Source organism: Chaetodon trifascialis, chromosome 3 (genome assembly GCF_039877785.1).
Source record: "Chaetodon trifascialis isolate fChaTrf1 chromosome 3, fChaTrf1.hap1, whole genome shotgun sequence".
Classification (NCBI taxonomy): Eukaryota; Metazoa; Chordata; class Actinopteri; order Chaetodontiformes; family Chaetodontidae; genus Chaetodon; species Chaetodon trifascialis.
This window is the reverse complement of record NC_092058.1, coordinates 26,058,247-26,076,276: the sequence shown is the minus strand read 5'-3', so window position 1 is coordinate 26,076,276 and position 18,030 is coordinate 26,058,247. Positions and strand designations below refer to the sequence as shown.

The following is an 18,030-nucleotide window of genomic DNA, read 5'->3' as shown; positions in this document are numbered from 1 at the left end:
AGAGTGAGAGGGAAAGACGGGGTGAGGCAGTTAATTCTCCGCCATGGCTGTGCTAATTAGACAAGCTGCTAGTGGGAGGCTGGTATAAAAGGAGCTGGCAGCCAGGAGGAAACACACAGTCACGGCTAGACACTGTGTCTGTGGGTGTGTGTATCGCTAAATGGTGGGTGAAATCAGGCCATTATTTGATCCAGAAAAGGGAACAACATAACAGAGGGTCCGATGTAAAGCAACATGTGGCCACAGTAAACACAGAGGAGCACATGTATGCAGTAAACCTGAACTTGAAGAGTCGTATTTAGCTGAAGAAAAGAGAAACACTGCCGCAAGTGCTCTCCTGGAAAAACATGATCTACTGTACATAACAAATGAGTTCAATTTTGTTTTATTTATTAAGAATATATGATGAAACTTAAACAGAGAGCAGCTTTATAGTGTCAATTCATAACTGGTCCTCCATCATGAAAACACAAACATGCCCTGAGGCGCCGGCTCAGGAAAACAAACTAGACTGCACAATCTGAATTTGGTTTAACTCGTAATAAGTCGCTCTGGGTAACACAGCCAAGAGACAGAGGAGTAATGAGTGATCATTTTTTCATGGAGTTTCAGATCTTACTTTTGTAAGAGGTGGCAACTTACGCTTTTGTCCCATTGCGTTGGGCACTGGTGGTCCTGTCTGAGGGTCCCTGTAGGTCTCCTGGTGGTTGGCAGCATAGCTGGCCAGCGGGGCCCCTGCCAACGCAGAGTCCTCGATCCATTCTGCAACAGCAAGAGGCACATATTCTCTAGATGGGGTCTAAACAGGTGCACAGCTGCCCTACTTGCGGAAGAAACTGGGGCCAAGGGCTCTGGGACAACATGGCCTACTGTGCTGTGTGTTTGGGAAAAAGCCATTTGGCTTTCTATGAAGCCAAAGGAACTTAAGAAGGAATAGGTCTGAAAATTCTCTGTGAAAATTTGACATTTCCTGGTGTGGTGACTGCCTGATATTCGGCTACAAAACCTCCCCACAGAGCAACACGTGAATGGAAGTGGCTCAACTACAAAGATATGGTGTGAAACCTACATTACAGTTTCACAGCTCCCCACTGAGCAACACTAAGATAACATGTAAATTTGGGTTAAACAGGTCACACAAACTTCATCGAGCTTTTAGCACCATTTTAAATCTCACCTATTAAATACAAATGAAGCTGTGTGAAACTGAAGCGACCCATTTCTTCGTAATGGCTACCATCTTTGATTAATCACCTTGTTACAGCATCACGGCACCGATCAGACTACAGCCTTCATTAATATTCTTAACAGGGTGATAGAATCAATTCAGAGGTGAAAAAATGGGTAAAAACCCCGCTTGAAGGTATTGAGTTTTTTTGAAGGGAGATTGAGCTTTCAGACAGGGGAAAAGCCAGCAGGTAATCGAGTGGATGCGAATGATTTCTGCTGAATGAGCAGAAGGTAGAGCGTGATAGGAGAGTTCCCATGTGGGCCGGCTTGCCTTTACAATTAATCTCTCTGCGGGGCGTCCTGTGAATACACAAGACTTAAGAAAGGAAGCAGGAGCAGCCTAAGGTTGCCAGTCGGTTGAGTTTTGGAAGCTGTGCCAGCTACATTATCACTGTTATGACTGGTAGCACTTAGTGCTTTATTAAATGACTCTCTTTGGCAGGCAGATCATTTTCAGTTGAAGCCAAACTTACCTGTCCTCAGCTAAGAGAAAAACCTTTCAAGATATTACCACAAATAAGTATGCAAAAGCAACACAGAAAACAGAAATTAACTTCAAAAGGCTGAATGGCACAGCCGCAAATAATAGTTATGCCTTTATGGAAGGGCACTTAGCAAATCATAAGGCAATAGCAGGCAACATCAAGTACTGTCGCAATTATTGTTAGAAAGACACAATCTCACACACACATAGAGAGACATACGCAAACAACTCTGTCACACACATGAATAGAAAGAAAGGAAATGACGCCCTTGGTGGGGGCTTGTGAACGAACCTCGGATGTAGCGCTCACCTTCAGGTGGCTGCTGGCTCTGGGGCTGAGGCTGCTGAGGCTGCTGCTCTAGCTGCCTGCGCCTCTTAGCCTCCAACACTGGATTCTCATACTGGGTCTTCCTGTTGATATGACTTTAGGATGGTGGAAAAAGGGATGCGTGGATATAAGTTGAGGAATATGAAATGAAGGACAGGAGGAATGGGGGGGGGCCAGAAAGAAGAGAAAGATAGAAAGGGAGGGGAGAGATGCAATAAGCTTTGACTAATACTCAGCAGTACAATACGCATGCAGTCCCTCTCTGAGACATGCGTGACACAATTGCGCCCACAAACATTTGCATAAATCCCATTTTGATGATAGCTTATTTCACAGACACTACAAACATCTTTCACATCACACACCAACCCTGGAAGGTTTCCTACAAACCTACCAGCACCGAGAAATTACACCTGAAAGCACCACATTATACAACAAATGAAGGAAATGGTGAATGTCTATTAGGAAAAAAAATATATTAGAAGCAGAGACAAAGAGGAAAAAAAAATAGAAATGCCACAGCCTTCAGCCCCCAGGTGCTGCTTTGAACAACATCAGAAACGCATGAAACATATTCGTATTAATGCTGATGCCCAGGAGCTTCACACAAGATGAGATGCACACATGTACACACAGACACAAACACTCGCTGCATGTTTTCCCAAATGATAATGACACAAACAAAATGGCCTACATTTTCCAGTACACAAAAGACCAAAATAGCTGAAGTGAAATCTGGTGGCAGAGCTGTACATAAACGAGAGTTTCTCCTATTTACAGTGGGGTCAAGAGTTCCTTTTGTTTGAATGGAAATGTATGAAAGCGCTTCGATTTATGTGCAGGAAGAAAAATCAAGCAGGCAATTTCTTCTTTCTTTCTGCATGCGTGTGTGTGTGCAGCGTCAGCCTGTGCCCCTTGTGTGGTGCTGGGTGCATTTCCATACTGCTCCCGCTCACTTACTCAACATAGTAGACCCCATAGACTGGATCATCTATTTTCTCCCATCCTGGTGGAAGTTCTGAAAAAAAAAAGGAAAAAATGAGAGTGAGAGAGAGGAAGCGAGGAAAACTCAAGGCTGTGAAGTTGCTGTGGGGGTGGGGGGGGGGCACGTATTGAGCCATTAAAGGCAAGCCCAGTAGAGACCTTTTGCCTCACATTGTGTCTGCCTGTCAGTCAGTCTCCAGGGCTAGAGTGACTCAACAGATTCACAGGCTGTCTGGCTGCCCCGTCCCTGTCCCCTCACATGGCTGACATTTCCACACATCAGATAAGAACAGAGCAAGACCCCCCTGGGCAGAGATGGGTGGATGAATGGAGGGATGGAGAGATGAAATGCGGTTGGAGAAAGGAGTGGCGAAGGGGTCAGAGAGAGGAAAGGCAGGGAGCACAGAAAGCAGGAGGGAAAGACAAGTAAAGGGGAGGAGGAGGAGCGATCCAGGCTTTGAAACTATTGTATGAAAACAATATGGAGGGAAAGTGAGAAAATGATTGAACGATTTCTTGTGTTTGCATAATGACACACTCCTGTTCTTCCCCTCATACCACAGCAGTCCAGCGAACACAGCAGAGAAGCACGCTTCTCATCAATTTGTTGTCTGTATTAGTGAGACGATGCCTGTCCTTGGTAGTGTCACCTATTGTCTGCGAGTGTTTGTGTCCTCCGTGTTTTACATAAGTCACCCTGCTCATGTGTGAATATACTGCAGACCTCACTTCACCTGTGCTGCATCCTTGACTTGACTTGATAAGCTGCTTTATTCAGGGAGGTGCCACTGAAAACAGCTGTTTTTTCACAGTGATGCCAGCACGCCTGCACAGACACTTCTACAGACTTTTGCAGGGAGAGAAAGTGATATTCATCGTAATCAACAACGATTAGGGAAAGATGTGAATATGACTGGGCCCACTTCAGCAGTGCGTAATTGCTCAATGGTGCCAACATGCTGTATTTTTACAGTGTTTGCCAGAGAGTGATGTCATTATCACCATTGGAGCCATCTCATTCAGTTCTGTCGTCTGATTACAGCAGCGATGATTATTGGCTGGCGTCCACATAGAAAATGTCAGAGGCTTCTAATTGGCTACAAACACAAATTGTCCAATAGTCCTCTCTTGTGATGTATCAGTTTTACATATTACCCTCAGCCAATTAAGCCTTGCCCTGTGTGGAAGTAGATGGTAATTACAATCATTCAACTTGGAGAGCCTCCCTCTGCTTTCTAACGAGGAGAGCCCTTGGTTGGAGTGGAGTCAGCGGCAGATGAAAATAAAACAAGCCAGATGGGGATGTTTAAATTGTCTGTGCATCACACACACACACACACACACACACACACACACACACACACACACACACACACACACACACACACACACACACACACACAGAGCACAGATTAAAGTTGTCAGGCCAGGTTGCCATGGCTTGTGAGCAAAACTGCAAAGCAACTCAAAGCAACCACGGACAAATGTGAAATCAGATTTGTCAGTCTCATACAGTTACTATTATTCCATATTTTCTGCACCTTCTAAATGCAACTCGCACGAAAAGGCTAAAAAGGGAATGCAAGGTTACAGCTATAGTGTTGCGGTACAGGGTGAACCCACAAAGCAGGAATGGTGAATCATCATTCAGATGTTTTCAACTGGAACGCTAAATGGAATGCAGTCCCGCCTCGCCTCACGCAAAATTTTAATCACCCACTTGATTTCACACTGCGCTAGTTCTGCTCCTGGAGGAGCACCTGTGTGTGTGTGTGTGTGTGTGTGTGTGTGTGTGTGTGTGTGTGTGTGTGTGTGAGAGAGAGAGAGAGAGAGAGAGAGAGAGAGAGAGAGAGAGAGAGAGAGAGAGAGAGAGAGAGAGAGAGAGAGAGAGAGAGAGAGAGAGAGAGAGAGAGAGAGAGAGAGAGAGAGAGAGGACATTTGCTACTGCAACCATCTGAACAATATGGTATACATTTCAGTGAGTGGAAAGGCAAATGAGGAAGACAAAGAGAGAGAAGCCTGGAACTCGTTAAGCAGCATTTCCCTCTCACCCTTGTCCCTCTGCCCACATCCCACCCTCCAGAACATATTGTGAATTCAAGGGAGAGTCAAGCATGATGAATTGTATGTTTAACTGTTTGCATCTCATTCTCTTGATTCAGAGCTGTGATTGATTTCTCTTGAGTAAACATGTATGACACAGAGTCACTGAGTGTGTGTGTGTGTGTGTGTGTGTGTGCGCCAGCGTTCATGAAACACTTGAGTCTGCTCCTCCTCAGAGGACTGAAGTTAATTCCGTCTCTTTGCCCACCTGTCTTGGATTGTGCTGATCGATAACTATTCAGCATGTCTGTCCAGTCGAGGGCTTTCTAACGGACACGGGGCCTGTCTGATCTGACGATTACAACACGACAGCTCTTTCAGATGCTTAAACATGGCAGCTGCTAAAGAGCCTGAGGCCCTGCAGACCGTGCGGTCACCTTCACAGTGTGTGGTCAACTTTTTTTGCATGTGACGTTTTTCGCTTTGTACTGTTTTTATTGCTGTTTGCTGAAAAAACGCTGAATGGCTGCTGCAAACTAAGAGTTTGAAGAGTCTAGGTGGGTGACCTCTTCACATTACAGATAGTCATTTGGCTGAACATTAATATAAAAAATACTGACTGCTTTAGCAGATAATGAAAAAACAGAGTCATTTCTTAAGTAGGGTTCTTGAACTAGTCTCTGTCTCTGGAGCAAATGAAAACCTTTCTAATCCCATTTTACAAAACTGGAGGTGATTACAAATCAAGCTAATGAAGCTTTCCTGCTGCTTTTCTGGGAAGTTTCATTCTTTCACTCAATATGCATTCAGCGTTCTTCTTCCTAATTCTATAAAAAGACAAGAGAATAGGAAATGTGTGTATTTATCTACTTATTGTTCTGTGTGTTTCAATGTACTTTCAGGTCAGATCATGTTAATAATAAAGGGATACGGCAATCATTAATCATTAATCTCCTGATGGAATGACATTCATTACTCGTACATATCGGTGCAGGACACCATCTCCAGACACCATTTATCCTGCACAAGTGGCCGCGCGGCTGTGTCTGATAGGCTAGTTAGTGTGTTGATAGGCTGCAGGGAAAAAGGCCTGTTGCTGTCTGGCTCAGACAGACACCCATTAGGAAATCATCATTATCACAATCTTCCTCGGATCAGCCCTCGTCTCTTATGTATGAAATGACAATCTGCTGATGTAAAAGCGTTTTGTGTGTAAATGTGTGTGTGTGGCTGGCTGGTGGCAGGTGGGTAAGTTCACAGATGTGTTCAAGGCCAGTTTTCTGATCACATCCAGTGTGTGTTTGTTCTAAATGAAAGCTACATACTGAGGGAAGGCTCGGAAAAGGTCAGATCTCAGTCAGCGTGGCACAATGTCTCATTTCATGATGATTAGACTCACTGTCACAGTCATCTATCACCAACTGTCAAATGACTCTGTATGAACCACTGGTGGTGGTGGTGGTGTGCATGTGATTATGTAGATGTGTACTATTAACTGTTGTGACTCTATTATCTTCACTAACCCATTTTCAAATGTTAGAAATTCATCTGAAACTTTCTGAATTGCACAGTGAATCAGATGTGTGTGAAACCAAGGTGACGCTGGCGGTGGGATGATTACAGGTGTGTGTAGCAACAGCATGATATAAAAAATGAGAGAAGAGCCTACCTAGGTCATTGTCCAGTTCCTCTGTATGTACCCCTTCTGCTCAGCAGGACGGACCGCACGGCAGCACAGGATCATTGTTGGAGGGAATTAGAAGGGGAGGGGCAGAGAGGGAAAAGGTGCACATCTGTGAATCACTCCACCACATCTGGCCACTGGGTGGCAGGAGTTAATCAAAGTTATCCGTGTACAGAAAAATCACAAGGCATGTTTTCCCCAAATCACTGAATCTGTGTGTGTGGTTTGCGGCAGCAGAGTTGAGGAAGAACTTTATCCAACCTAAAGCTGTATCAGCCAGTAATAACATGACAACTGTTCTCACATTTCATTTGGTGAGAAGTAATGCACTTTATGTGCAACATAAATAAAGTTTATTGGCATTATTACTGAAAGAAAGATGAGTTCAACATGGCCTCATAAGGAAAATGTTACGTATTCCTCTGTGTACCTATTTGTGGTTGAAATTCTGTGTTAAACGTGTGTGAGCAGGCAGGACGCCTCAGTGTAGGTCGGGGAGGGCATCACTTGTTTGAGATGATGCGCATGATGCCGTCAATTCTTTGAAGCTGCGGGGCATCTTGCTCTGACAAACAGCTGAAAGCACAGCAGAGCAGTGCCACCCACTGCCATTTTCTGTGACCCAACACTGACACCTAAGGGCTGCTGGGGGAAGTACCACTCATCTATAAACGTCTTTGAATTTCACAGCAACACAATATTGTGAAATAAGGAGATGAAAGAAGGTATGTGGTGATTTCTAAGCCATGTTTTTTGTCAGATTGAGCAAAACTCTGAAACTAGATGTAAATTTAACTAAATAAAGGATGAGCTTATCGGAAGAGGATCTAACACCACTTAGCTTTAATTTACTCATTAAGAGGTTTTCTAATAGTCCTTAAATAATGAGGAGAGAGCCTGGAAGAAACCTCCATTTTCACAGACAAAGGCTGAAGACCAGTTCAATACTTTGTGTCATACAATGGGTTTGTGTTTGAAAGGAGAGGACTTCACATGTACACACAATCTCAAAGGTACATACCGTCATCTTCACATTCTTCCAGGGGTTTCTGAGGCTTGTCCAGGCACCGAGGGTCTATCCAGGAGGTGGTCTTTGTGTTGTGGCTAAGCAGAAAATACACACAAATACAGTTAACTTGAGGTGATAGAAATAATCCTTACAGCCTCACATCTGATGAATGGCAGGAAGGATTTCAGAGATGCTGACAGGATTTAAAGATTATAGTGACCATTTCAAGATGAAATGAGGGGCTATCCAGTCAAATTAGAGTGACAAAACTCTTTTTTTTTTTTGTCGAGGGATGTTGGAGTCAGAGGTTATTCTGATCTCTTTATGATCTTTACAAAAGTCAAGAGGACTGAACATCGCTGCCTTTTATAACAACTGTGTGTTCATAAAATAAGAGCCCAAAGAAAACAAAGCGCTCACCTCCAACCACTTTCTCCTCAACTTTCTATCATGCAAACGTCATTTTCCCATATTTTTGATTCAAGTTTAGCTACATGTCGTAAAGTAAAGGAGCTCCATGTGTGACACAGGCTGCAGAAATTAACTGTGATCTTGGTTTATACTCCATCATCTTGTTATCTATCATATTCAGGAAAAACATGGATTTGCAGCCATAAATTAAAAGTAATCCTATGACGGCCTGAGAAACACTGCCTGTCCGATTACAATGACTTAAACGTTCAACCACATACATAGATGCAAATCTACAAACACAGGCAAATAAATGTGTAAAAAAAATCACCTCTTTGGAACTTTCAGGGCATTTCAGTGAAGCTTAAGCAGCACACACTAAAAAGTGAACACTGACACACAACATTATGAGTGTACGTAAGTCTTGAGTTACTTACTCTATAAAGTAGACCTCTCCATTCTCGGTGTAGGCCATCTCCCAGTTGTCAGGCAGAGGTCCCAGCGGGTCCTCAGGGGGAGGATGGCTCAGGTGAGAGTGTGTCTGCTGAGTGCTCTCCGTGGTGGCCGGTGGTGAGGGGGTTGTCCCAATGTAGGGTGGGTCACTCCGGCGGGGGGCAAAGGGGCGCACCGAGTGATGAATCTCGTCTAATTCACTAGAGTCTCCTAGAGGATTTAAAGCAAACATGGCTGAGTTTTAACTGACGGATGCTGAAAAAACTTTCAGGAACAAAAGGTAGCTGTGAAAACAACTGAGGCGCCACAAGAGGCGCCTCAATACATGATCAACCAGGAATGTCAGCTGCAAATGGCTTTTTGCAGAAAAACAACTTCTCCCATTGTCTATATATCACCCAGGCTGAGATGAGTTTATTTGATTTAAAAGCATCAGCGCAGGTTTCAGCTGGGTTATTGACCGTAACATGTGAAGAAAACCATTTATGAGGATGAGGGGAGAAAATGGAAGCAGTCAACAATTTCTATCTTGCAACTGTTTTTTGTAACATGTTGAGTCCATGAGTCCACATCAACTACACATTTCTTCTGCCAGTCCACATACTTCCGAGATGAGAGCAGTTCAAGTGTTTCTACAAAGTCTTATCTTGCTGTTAGAGACCCTTGCCTCAGTCCAAGAGCCTTCCAAAGCTTTTCACACTACTTTTGGATGAAAATCAGCTACACTACTGTACATCCATTTATCCTGAACTACTTCTTCCAGCTATACTTCAGTTAAGACTGCAGAGTGGGCAGTTCACACCTAGAACCATGGCCTCTGAAGTGCTATCACCTAGCTTCCTGTTATCTCATTCTCACGCTCACACTCGGCTGGCACCCTAACAGCTCACACAATCACAGATGGCAAATAAACAACTTTTGGTCCCACCTTCTGAAAACACATGGCGGAAACAGCTTTAGCGCTGAGTCAACTTCCTTACAATGCCGACTGACCTACTAACACACAAGAGGAGGTATGAAAAAATGAGCGCGGTGTGTAGTATTATTCGCAATCATCACTAACAGAGCTATTAAAAACAGCACTGACGTCAGCATCGTGCTTCCCAAAAAATCTCCCTGTCATTCCCAAACATACTTTACCTACCACGGACTAATGATATCATCAAGAATCATCTCAAAAATGGATGTTGTTCAGTCCTCCACTCTTCTTCTTGCAGCCAGATGGCACTGTTTTACATTTTTGGATGCATAGATACAGGCAGTTGTAGTCAAACCCCGAGACCACTTACTCACCAATCAAAGAAGCTCTTGTGTTCTGCAGCCCCTCACCACACCAAAGTGATCTCTGTGCCTCTCTCTATCCACCTTCTTTGTGCTCTTTCTCCTACTTCATTTTCTGAGCTTATCCTCCTTCACAAAATACAATCCTGCCTTGATTCCCTTCCATTCTCTGTCCAGTCCTTTTCAGACTGGCCCACTTTACCCCTTCCCAGCCACTCCCTCTTTCTATTTAACGTCCTGCTACCTTGTCTCCGCTTGCATCCCCTCCCTCTCTATCCACTGCAACTAAGATTCTCTTTTTCTCTCCTTGCAAACAGATCTGCAGAAAGCAGGATCGTATTCAAGTGTTATACTCCAAACTAAACAGAACGCAGCGTGTCCTCAGGCTGCTTTTTAAGACAGCTCTGCAAGCAACTGCCTGTGTACTCACTGACTTCAGGTCTGACTGTTTTAAAGGTGTCCATGCTGGCTAGAGGAGAGTGTGAATCATGATGGAAGTTCTGTAAAACAAGGAGCTAACATACTACTACAGGTCGTGTAAAGAAATGACAGCAAACCAACGATAAGTGGCATGCAGCCGGTCACATGACAGATGTTAATTAACTGCAGGCAAAACGGTGAGAATGAGGAAAAACCTGCAGGAAAAGTGATGCTAGCTAGCCTGCACACACTGTATTTATTAATGTCGAGTGTGGCGCTTCATTTTGGCTGTTGCCTGTGTGAAGATGTTAAATTTAATTAGTTTGGAGTGCGGTACCAGTCTTCAGAATCAGAATCAGATATACTTTATTGATTCCAGGGGAAATTGTTCCAGCCTGGCATTTTGTGGCCAAATAACTGAAAGTTCTGTCTAAATCCATTGCAGATTGGAGGAGCTATGCCTGGCTTCAGAATGCGTTTCAAATGCTTCTTGAGTGACCGCTTGTTATTGGATTTCACTTCCCCACTCACACTGTGAAACTGCTTAACAGAAAAAAATGCACATCTGTGCTCAACCAAACAGCGAGAGAAAAGTGTGTTTAGTAGCCTAGTGTGAGTACAGACTTCAAAGCCTTATTCAAAGTGATAGCATAAGCAAATCAACTGTGTTTCAGAGATTTAGCATTCACTTTGCATTACATTATTGCATGGTTTAAGTCATTAGTTTCTCCCTTTACTATGTTTTGGGTGCATTCACACTAGCAGTTTTTATTATCAAGTAATCTATCAAATATTTTTCAGATTAAATAGCTGTTTCCTTGGAGTCAAAACGAGAACAAATGCCCATCACAAGACACAATAGTCTGATGTGATGTCTACAATTGGCTTATTTTTGTATGTAAAAACTCAATGGTATTTAAGTAAAGGGGTATTCCAAACTATTTATTAATGTGTCATGCTTTCCAAGAGAAACAGAGACACAATCTTTCTTTTGTTTGTGTCTGAGTTAGTTTGTGTGGATGAGCTCACAGCGATGAAAAAGGCTAATCTCAAGAGTCATTGCAGCTACAAACATGCTAAACTGGATGAGCTACAAGGACAAATGCGTTTGGATAAAGTTAACACTCTTTGGCAGAATTTGGACGCTCAGCAAGCTGCTTTCACATGACCACATTCTGACAGAGACAGTGTTATTCAGACACATTTCATGGTGAGTGGGCTAATGGCTAAGAAGTTCAAACCTCATTCAGAGGGAGAATTTGTGAAGGAGAGCCTTGTTGCTGCTGTGGTGCTGCAAGCGCCAGACAAAGTAAAATTGTTCCAAAGTGTCAGTTAGTCTGGAATAATTCATAGAGATGAAGGAAAACCTGATGTGGAAACTCAGTGTCAGCATGTGTCTGTGTGATTTGGCCTTCATGGTGGACATTAACCAAGAACCTCTCAGAGCTCCAGCCAGCGTCTCAGCTCTCTGCTTTCAAATGTGAAAAATGATGAAAGTAAACAAAAGGAACTGATAATATTTGTTAGACTGTTTGATGATGAATCAGCTGATGTCCTGACAACCTACAACATAAAATCACTGAGCTGCAAAGAAACAAACTATTACTGCGATGAGCTCTTTTCAAAACTGACTCTTGCAAAGACTCTGCAAAGACTCTGACCCAAACCTGGAAAACCAGCTGACATCATCATCATCATCATCATCACCATCATCATCATCGTCATCATCATCATCATCATCATCATCATCATCATCATCATCATCATCATCATCATCATCATCATCATCACTACCATCTGACATCAGACACCTCACCAAAAATCAGCAGTTCCAGTCATCACAGAGGTTAGTGTGCTGTATGTGTTCACTAATTTAGTATGGCCGGGGGCAGAAACAGTTATTGTTTCCTGAGTCGTCTACCAGTCAAATTACTTCACTCCTATTTAATCAAACGGTCTCACTGGTTTTCAAACATCTGAAACAGAAAACAACACATGCCATTTTTACCAGGGATGTTCGAGGATTTCAGTGTTTGAGGAGAGCAAACTTCAATTTGCTTCCAATAAAGATTCTGCTTCCTACTGTCATGACCTCACATCATGTTGAACCACATGTCTGGTCACTTCATTTCATGACTGACATCCTCAGTTTTAAGGTTTTATTCTTCCATACTTCCATACAGCCACTGGTAAAGTCTGACAGTGTCTAAGGCCTGGGTCACACTACACGATTTTAGCCCGATGTACTCATGTAGCGTGCTAAATGACATGTTCCTGAGTGTTTCCTCTTTCTTTTCTCTTTTTTGGTACACAAGACCACAGCATCACCCGCCTCTCCGATGACATCTGAACTCCTGATCGGGAAATGAGACATGCCGTGATCAATCGGGGTCATGTGTGTAGTCTGGCCAGTCACCCGACCAAAACATGGGAAATACAAGTTTCTGGCACTGTGATGGTTAAACCTGACATGGTGACAATCGTTTAAGTAATGTAATTGTAATGTAGTCTGAACCAGGCATAAATTGTGCTCTCATTGAGGCTCTTTTGACTCAAGCACTAGCTAAAACCTGTGAAAACATGCATCTATTCCACTGTCCTGTCTGTCCTGTCATTACCCCCCCGCCCCCTCTTCCTCGACCTCCTGTCCCTTGTACATACCTGTAAAACTACTGTTCATGTCAGGGAGGTCCTCGTCGTCCTCCTGCTGCTGCTCTCCAGGCCCTATTCCAGCATTGTGCATGTCATTGTAGGACTTGGTGCGTCGGGGAGTGGAGTGCTGCGAGCCCGGCAGGCTACCGCTGAGCCCGTCTGGCAGTGGGGCATCACCGCCGCTACTGCTACTTCTAATCACTTTCCCACCGGGGGGCTGCACCGGTGGCTTGGGCGTCCCATAATAGTTACCTAGGCAACAAAGAAGAAGGCAGGGAGGGGTGGGATTAAAAAAGACGGGGAAAAGAAGAGCATTTTAGTCTGAGGGTGAGAGAGGAGGGGTCAAAGGGTTTTGTGTGCGTGTGTGTGTGTATTGCAGGGGGTTTAATTATAGCCTTTGTATGCAAATAAAGAGGCTGGCTTGGTCTGAGGGAAATATGTCTGAAGCAGAGCTAAATTTGTTGTTGTTGTTCTATTTCTTATTTGCCTCAAATAAAGTTCACAACAGAGACAACTTTGTTTCAACTGACCACAAACTAATGAAGGTTTTATTTCTCAGACAAACTTAGAACGTAATATTGTCTGAAGACATTTAGTGAAGCAGTTTGTAGCCAAATTGTTCTCCAGTGCCCAAACCATGTTTCAGCTAAGTGACACTTTCAAAGGGGAGAGAACAAAACATGTATTATTTATTTATTTTTTCTTGCACAAACCAAGTCATTTTCATCCAGAGTTAGACCGGGCAGACCTAAGGAGACTTTACCATCTAAAGACCGGAATATAAATCCAATTTTTTAATGAGACAGAATGACACTAGCATCCAAACAATAAAGGTGATGAAAAAAAAAGAATATTCTAGTCCAGGTGGCAAAAGTAAAAAGATAGATTCAAGTTCAAAAAGATAAATTGGCAAACTGTAACTTAAATGGAAAATATAGACCTTTCCACAGGAGACATTTTGGCATGTCATAGCAGGAAAAGCACAGGTGTAATTGATAACATTAATAATGACCGCGTTGCATTTAGGGGGCCAGTGCCAGGGTCCTACAACTAAGCAACTGGCTCGCTGGCAAGACTCACTGGGACACTTGTCCACATGTACACAAGTATAATTCAAAACGCTGCTTTTTCCATGTGTTTTGGACTTAAGTCCAAATACAATCACAGTTTAAGGCCACTGAAAATGGGCCTTTTGGAAAATTTGGGCGAAGATATTCAGACACTCTGTTCATCAGTGTGGACGTGCAGCTTTTAGCTTGTGATGACAGGGTGTGTTACCTCCTTTGTGTACATGAGGCAATTTTGTGCAATGGTGGACATGGCCAAAAGAGTGCTGGTGTTAACCATGCCAGCAGGAATTTTTTCGCATGCTTACACATAAATGCACAGTTAATCTTCCACTTTTATTGAGAAACAGAGGCATCAGAATGTGCTTCAGAGGTCAATATTTGGCATGGGCCTGAACATGCCAACAATCACATCATTGTATTCCCTGACAAAAACATAACATCATTTTACTGCTGAAAAACATGGAACCTACAGTCAAGTGTGGTGATGGAAGTATTCAGGTGTGGGGATGTTTTTGCTCATTGTCTGAGGTTTATTCATCATCAGTTTATTCTTGAAGGCTGGTTTAAACACTGTGTAATTTCTGCCATTTTTCAGTCCCTTCCTCTTACAGTCCAAAATAATAACATTCTGTGTTCACGCATCACGCCAATTAAGTTAGAACACACACTACAGTTGAAAGCTAGCGCCAAACATTGTGTCATCTCAGGTCACAAAATGAATTCAATTGAGTAATAATTGAAGTGTCACCATTCATCTTTTGGAGCAGCATGCTGTCATTTCCTGTTTTCAATAGTATACACAGTCACATGCCAATGCTGCTTAACATTTGAATTGTGAGTACACTTGACTAACCTAATAAACTGTGAGCCCAATTATGGTTTTAGCATCCTTGAAATTTGTGATGGCTGCCAAATAACTAAATGGTGCATGGTACATTCTCCCACCTCCTCTATGACACCAGCTTCTCATCCCACTCCCAAGTTTAGCTGGCCGGATCTGACATGGTCAGATAACATGTCACATGACTGCCTTGTTTAAAGTAAGTGAAAGGAAGATCTTTGAAAGTTTCGGATTTTCTCCACGCTGTCAACAGTGGAAGTGAGTAAGCTAGCTGTCAGTCAGAAGTCCATCTGCCTTGTTTGCTTCTACTGCTTTGCCGTCAGAGGGAAATACATTGTTATGCAAGACTGAGCAAGCTAAGTGGACACAGCAGAGGTGATACATGGTAGTGCTATTGTTAACAGTCCTCCTACTGTGTCAGTAGTGACATTTTTTTATCAGTAAACATGTGCTGTATGTGCCATGATGACTGAAATACAATTTTGGATTTAGTTTTGGCAGCTAGGAAGGAGCAAATACTGAATGACACACTGAATGATCTGGATGAGAGGAAGGCTGTGATTACAGTTGTGTCCCAAAGCAACTGCTGAAACCCCAAGAGATCACACCTTGTGACCCACAACCTTTGGACATGACCTCATGGTTGACGTGTCTGTATCAGTGTGACTGGCCTGCCTACGCAAATCATATCAACCACACACTAACACTGGCTACTGACAGCTCCTACCTCTCTGAATATACCCAACATCCACCACATCAATTTTTCATGAAATCACCTTTGTGATGCTGCTTACATGAAAGAGAAATCATATCAAGATTTTGACAGCAGCCTTTTCAACTTTCAGCCAAACTTTCTGGAGCCATTTTTTAACTTTTCTGTGTCTACTTCAGCTCCAACTAGTTTTCCAATATGTCCGAGAGCTACTTTCAACAACCTCCAGAGATACGATGTGAACGTGTTGCTGACAACTATTTGACCTACATTTATGATGGACAGAGTGACAGCAATATCCATGCATACCAAAACGCAAGAGAACTAGATTATTTTGTAGTGAATTTCTTTTAATGTGATTATTGAATGTCAATGCAAACAGAATCTAGAATGAAGTTTAAACTCAAAGGGAATGACACCAAGATGTGACAGTGGCAGGGAGGGCATATTTTGAGTTCCAGCTAAAGGCAGGGAGGAGACACTGTTCGCTCCTGCTGTGCCAGCAGGTGCACCTGTCCAGAAGTGGGCTGATTGGCCTGGACAGGGACACAATATGCCTGCTTGCTAACAATGTACCATGGGTGGGCAAGTTTAAGCACTGGCTGGAGGTACAGGCAGACTTTTTATTGACATGTTTTGTAGCAGGCAAGCTGGCACACCTGTCCAAAGTCAGGTTCAATGCCACTCGACAGTTTAAGTGTGTTCATTTATCACAGACAGAACAAGAGTGAAAGTCGCGTCTGTGAACTCCTACATACAGCCACTAAAAGCATCCAGCACAGTTCTGTTATTACAGGATCATGTGTTCTTTTGAATGCAAGTGTGTGACAGTGTCTCATTGTATCTCTATGTGAACAAGACCTGCTTAAAAAGGCACTGACGTTAAGTGTTGATGATCTAGATATCTGAAACTTTTAATATGAGATTTCATATCAACTCAACTTCCTTGAACCTGGCAGTATATCAACAACACATCCTCTACGTTAATGAAGTGTACAACAAAACAACAAAATGGTTTTTATCAATGGAAGTTACAGATAATACACCCGACCCGATCTGTCACTTTCTAATTTACCTTCATATGTTCCAATCTCCAACAGGGTCCCACTCTTCTCCAACTCCAGGAAGTCCTCCACTGAGAGGAAGTTGTAGTCCACGCCAGGAACTTCTCCCTCTCGGGGGGCGCGGGTTGTACCTGGACAACCAATCAGAGACAGGGGAGAGGTTAACAAAGTAGAATGAAAAATACAGCTGAAGACTGCAGAGGCAGCTACCGTGTAATAATTCACTGGAAGCATTTCGTTCATTGTAGCCTTCCCTCCATTTGTTGTACTGCAGCCATTTATCCTCATGTATACTTTCACATTTGCAGGTTTTGAGGTAAATCAGACAGAGGAAGTAAAGTATCTGTGGAACAGTATCTACATTTACATTTGTAATACTGGTAAATCACAAATAACACGATAGCAATCTCCAAAAAGGAGATGATCCATTGTTTGCCATATCTTCCTTCACACTGGGGTAGAGTGTGAGGTATCGTAGTAGCACCACAGTGGGATCCTGCCATATGTGGGGGGGAAATGGGAGTAGGAATGTGTGTGTGTGTGTGTGTGTGTGTGTGTGTGTGTGTGTGTGTGTGTGTGTGTGTGTGTGTGTGTGTGTGTGTGTGTGTGTGTGTGTGTGTGTGTGTGTGAACGTGTGTGGCGTTTGGCATGTAGCCTGTGAGATTCTAGCTCTTGTCTTTAACGACTGCTGACAGTTGGTCAGTGTGGTGTCAATGGTAAACAGCTTTACAGCAGAGCAAATAGCGAGATGACAACACATCAACAAATAACAAACTGACGACAGACACTGCAAGTTTAACTGACAATTTAAGTTGTATTTTTTTCTTTTAAACATTCAGTCATGATACAGCATTATTTTAATTAGTAATTTTTGCTGTTCATGTAATGAGGACCCAAGGAAGACGAGAGACCTCTTTGTGGGAGCTAAAGGAAATCCATTAAAGAAGAAAGAATGAAAGTCAGTCGGTCAGTTGTTGCCTCATAATGCACATTCCCACGCTATTGGCTCTTTTGTTGGAGTCTTGCCCTCTACTGCAATTACTGTATCCTACCACAAAAAGAAACTGATTCTGTCAGTGGCTTAAAACGCAGTATAAATAATCTTTCTCATCTTGCTTGTTTTGACAGACATCTGTTTGGGTTTTCCCTTCTTTGTTACCTTCCCTCGCCTCCCTCTCTTCCATCACTTGATCTATCTGTCTTATCTCCCAATCACTCTGTCTCCAATGGGTTGGTAAGCAATAAGCCGGTAAAAATAGATGTGTAGGGAGAGGGGGAGAGGCGCCCACTGCAGCCACATCCAGTGACAGTGGTGATAAATCACAGATGTGCAGACCCTAACACGAGTGAGCAGGCAATACACT

At 43.2% G+C, this 18,030-nt stretch overlaps 1 protein-coding gene across 10 annotated transcripts in view; it reads right to left on the bottom strand.

The window, feature by feature from the left end:
• Positions 1 to 18,030, bottom strand: part of magi1b (membrane associated guanylate kinase, WW and PDZ domain containing 1b) — a 128,977-nt gene that overhangs the window by 34,636 nt on the left and 76,311 nt on the right. For 7 of the 10 annotated variants that reach the window (XM_070958210.1, XM_070958215.1, XM_070958213.1 and 4 more), the window contains 8 exons: positions 16,678 to 16,797; positions 12,989 to 13,231; positions 8,611 to 8,836; positions 7,775 to 7,857; positions 6,739 to 6,774; positions 3,003 to 3,060; positions 2,007 to 2,137; positions 643 to 762 (listed from right to left, as the gene is read on the bottom strand). In XM_070958210.1, coding sequence (XP_070814311.1) covers positions 643 to 762; positions 2,007 to 2,137; positions 3,003 to 3,060; positions 6,739 to 6,774; positions 7,775 to 7,857; positions 8,611 to 8,836; positions 12,989 to 13,231; positions 16,678 to 16,797 — 1,017 coding nt within the window. The remainder of the gene's footprint in view (positions 1 to 642; positions 763 to 2,006; positions 2,138 to 3,002; positions 3,061 to 6,738; positions 6,775 to 7,774; positions 7,858 to 8,610; positions 8,837 to 12,988; positions 13,232 to 16,677; positions 16,798 to 18,030) is intronic. The other 3 variants (XM_070958214.1, XM_070958220.1, XM_070958218.1) reach the window with 1 other exon arrangement.